At 37.7% G+C, this 4,192-nt stretch overlaps 1 protein-coding gene across 1 annotated transcript; it reads left to right on the forward strand.

Annotated features, from left to right (window-relative positions):
• The first annotated feature begins 2,129 nt into the window (after positions 1-2,129).
• On the forward strand, positions 2,130-2,576 carry LOC149570145 (uncharacterized). The gene has a single exon (XM_089817104.1). It carries the CDS (start codon positions 2,130-2,132, stop codon positions 2,574-2,576), a length of 447 nt encoding a protein of 148 aa, XP_089673230.1.
• The last annotated feature ends 1,616 nt before the right edge of the window (positions 2,577-4,192 follow it).

Raw genomic sequence — 4,192 nt, forward strand, 5'->3', positions numbered from 1 at the left:
CTTGAAAAAGGGTGTCCAAAATTGGTCTTATATTTCCAAGTCCTTTGTAACAATTTCAAGTTATTGGTGAAAAATAGTATTGAAAGACCTAATTGTCTATTAGGTCTGTGGTATCAGTTTTCATTATATGTTGTATACTGAGGTGCCAATCATTGATGCACCTTGTTTTGATCATTTTAAAGTTTCTTTAAACCTTCTTTAGTTTTGGGGAATCTTGGAGTCTCAAAATCTCATTCTTGTTACTTTGTGTGAGAACAAAGCCAAATGTTGCATTCTGGTCTGTGATTAATAACAATAAATCTTATCATTTTTTTGATTTTTCTTGGATTTTTTTGGGATGGTTTTAGGTCCCTATTGATGTAGGGAAGGTTGGAATTTCTAATGTCACATTGTGCCAAGGTTGGGTTAATGAGGTCTCAATTGGTACAAGGGAGAAGAAGTTGGAATTCAGTCTTATATGAAGAGTTGGGTTTGTGTAACCAATTGAATAATTGTAAATCTCAGTGTAGTCCTTTTAAAATTTATTCAAGCTTTGAGTGATCTTGTGGAGTATAGAAGATTTGGATGGTAGTTTGATTTTTTTGGTACCTCAAAGGTGCTTGGAATTGTTTGATGCTTCCAAAGTGCTACTCTACATCAAGTGGTATTAGAGCCACTTTTATTCATTGAAGACACAATGTCTAAAGGTTAGGAGCCTAAGAGGGAGATCCCCTTGAGGATCACAAATGTAGAACTAGCCAAGCTAGTCAAGGAACAAATAGCAAAGAGTAGGGTGGTCTGGGAAGAGAATAGGACCATGAAGAGGGAGTTGGATAGACTCAAGAACGAGATGAGAAAAGGGAGTGATGATGAATTGAAGCATAAGGACATAGGAGGGGATGAGGAGCAAGAAAAAATCCCTACAGATTAGAAGCCTTTCCTTGTTGCATTAGCGAGGGTTAGAAAGAAAGGAGAAGGAGACTTACCCACTTTTATGGTAAGTTGGATCCTGATGTATGCATGGACTGGATTGAAACCTTAGACAATCACTTTGAGTGTGATAAGACCCCTGAAAATTAGAGGGTTAGGATTGCCAAGGAAAAACTCAAAGGCCCTCCCTTGAGTTGGTGGAATTTTTTGAAAAATGGAAGATTAGATGAGGGCAAGGAGAAGATTTCTAAATGGAAGAAGATGAAGGCAGAGATAAGAAAGTAGTTCATACTAAAGGATTATGAGGTGTTGGTGGACAAAAATTTTCAAAATCTCAAATAAAGGGACATGGATGTTAGCACCTACACTCAAGAATTTCACAATCTTACCCTCAGAGCCAAGTTGTATGAGACAGAGAAGCAAAAACTTGCAAGGTATGTGAATGGTTTAAAATATAGTATTCAAGATGAACTAACTTTGATTACTTTTGGTTCAGTACATCAATGCTTTAACATGGCTTTGAAAATTGAAGAAAATCATAAGAGGAAAGGTGAAACAAGCAATAGGGGTAGAGGCAACAATAATAGAGGCAAAGGTAGGTTCAATGGAAGGGGATCCTTCAAAAAAAATTAGGAAGAGTCTAGTGGATCAAATGTTGATGGGGAGTCCACCAATAGGGAGTCTTTTAGGTGTAGGAGACCCAATGGTAGAGGAAGATCTAGTGGAAGGGGGCCTAGTGTGTTTATAGGAAAATTCTTCACTTGTAATCAGGTACGACATCAGTCCTTTACATGCCCTAAAAAAAAAAGCAAGGGGATAGGAGAATTCAGTTGACACAAGAGGAGGATAGTGAAAGCATCTCTTCATACCAATCAGCCACTTCAAGGCCTACATTTCTAGAGCATGGGGAATCCTTGATGATGCAAAGAACACTCATTAAATCCCCTACAACTGTAGAACCCCCACAAAGGAAAAATTTGTTCAAAAATTTATGCAAACTGAACAACAAGGTCTGCAGAGTTATAGTGGATTCCAGATCCTCATATAATGTGGCCTCTAGGAAAATGGTTGACAAGTTGAAACTCACAACAAACCCTCACCGTTGCCCCTATAAGGTGTCATCGATAAAAAAAGATAAGAAAACTCTCATCAATGAGTAGGTGTAGGTAGAATTCAAGATAAGAGAATATCATGACAAGGTCTTATGTGATGTGGCAGAGATGGATGCATGTCATTTGCTTCTTGGGAAGCCATGGCAATATGATGTATGTGCAAAACATGATAGTAAAATGAACATTTACACCATAACCAAGGATGGGATTGAATACACCATGCCACCATTTCCTGATGATGGAAGCTTGGTTACAAATGGGGTAATGTTAGTGGGAGAAAAAGAGTTTATGAGAATCACCAAGGAGAAAGAGACATTCTACTATGCATTGGTTGTTAGACATCAAAAGCATCCCATTAAACCATCACAAGATCCACCTAAGATCAACAATGTTGGGCCTAAGGAGGTAAGGGATTTATTAGAGAAATACAAGGGGATGGTTGTAGGCAGCCAACCAGAGACTTTTCTTTCTCAAAGAGATATTAGCCACTGTATTGACTTCATCCCAGGGGCTACACTTCCAAATAAGGCAGCCTATAAGATGAGCCCAAAGTAGAATGAAGAGATAGCAAGGCAAATTGAAGATCTACTAGCCAAGGGGTTCATTAGAAAAATTATAAGCCCATGTGCAGTCCCTGTTGTCCTAGCTCCAAAAAAACATGGTACTTGGAGGTTATGTATGGATTCAAGGGCATTCAATAGGATAACCATTAGATATAGGTTTCCCATGCCAAGAATAGATGATCTTTCAGATTCTTTAGGGAAGGCAAGTGTCTATTCAAAGGTGGACCTTAAAAGTGGATACCATCAAATCAGAATTAGGAGTGGGGATGAATGGAAAACAATGTTCAAAACCTCAAAAGGATTGTATGAATGACTTGGTATGCCTTTTGGCTTGTCAAATGCACCTAGTACCTTTATGAGGCTCATGAATGAAGTCTTGAAACCTTTCTTGAAAAAGTTTGTTGTGGTGTACTTAGATGACATTTTGATATTCAGCAAGGACAAAGATGAGCACTAAAGGCACCTTGGTTTGGTTTTGAATAGACTTCATGAAGAGAAATTAATGATAAATTTTGAAAATTGTTCCTTTTTGCAGCATGAACTAATCTTTTTGGGCTTTGTGATATCAGGAGGAGAACTAAAGATGGATCCTTCCAAGGTAGAAGCCATCCTTAATTGGCCACCACCCACCACTCCATCAGAGGTAAAAAGTTTTCATGGCACGTGTAGTTTCTATAGGAAATTAATAAGAAACTTCAGTGGTGTGTGTGCCCCAATGATAGATACAATTAAAGGAGGAAAGAAATGTATATTTTCTTGGACTAAGGAGGCAAATGACTCCTGTGAATGTTTGAAAAAAAAATTGTAGACCAACCAGTCTTGGTACTCCCTGACTTCTATAAATTGTTTATAGTAGAATGTGATGCAAGCAATAAGGCAATTGGAGGAGTTTTAAGATAGGAGGGTAGGCCTATGGCCTTTTTCAGTGAGAAGTTTAATGAAACCAAACAAAAATATTCAACTTATGATGTTGAACTCTATGCTATGCTATAGTTCCTTAGCAAATGGAGACATTACTTGCTGCCTCAAGAATATTTTGTATATACTGATAATCATGCTTTGAGTTTATTGAATAGGCAGGAAAAGTTGAATCATAGACATATGAAGTGTATTGAATTTCTACAAGCCTATACCTTTACTATTAAGCATAAAAAAGGAGAAACTAATAAGGTTGTTGATGCACTTAGCAGGAGAAATCTAACCATTCAGGAAATCCAGTTGGAAAGCATTGGAATCCATGCAATGAAGGACATGTATGAGCAAGATGAAGACTTCAAGGAGGCCTACCAAGTTTGTAAATCCATGGGTGAAAGGTACCACATTGATTTTGGTGAGTATATCTTGCAAGAAGGTCTTTTCTTTAAGGGGTGTCAGCTTTGTGTTCCCAAGGGATCCATTAGGGAGAATATCATAAAAGAAAAGCATTATGGTAGTTTAGCCAAACATTTTGGGGTAGATATAACTTTGGAGTAGGTTAGAAGGTTTTATTATTGGCCAAGGTTGCAAACTAATGTTAGGAGATATGTTGAGGAGTGTCTAATTTGCCAACAAGCAAAAGGAGGCTCATCAAATGTAGGAATTTACACCCTAGTTCCAATACCTCATAAA

Source organism: Cupressus sempervirens, chromosome 3, assembly GCF_028749045.1.
Source record: "Cupressus sempervirens isolate cs-2001-9-10 chromosome 3, ASM2874904v1, whole genome shotgun sequence".
NCBI lineage: Eukaryota > Viridiplantae > Streptophyta > Pinopsida > Cupressales > Cupressaceae > Cupressus > Cupressus sempervirens.

Coding starts and splice junctions, on each gene's coding strand:
- LOC149570145 (XM_089817104.1), top strand. CDS start 2,130: ATGGATGCATGTCATTTGCTTCTTGGGAAGCCATGGCAATATGATGTA.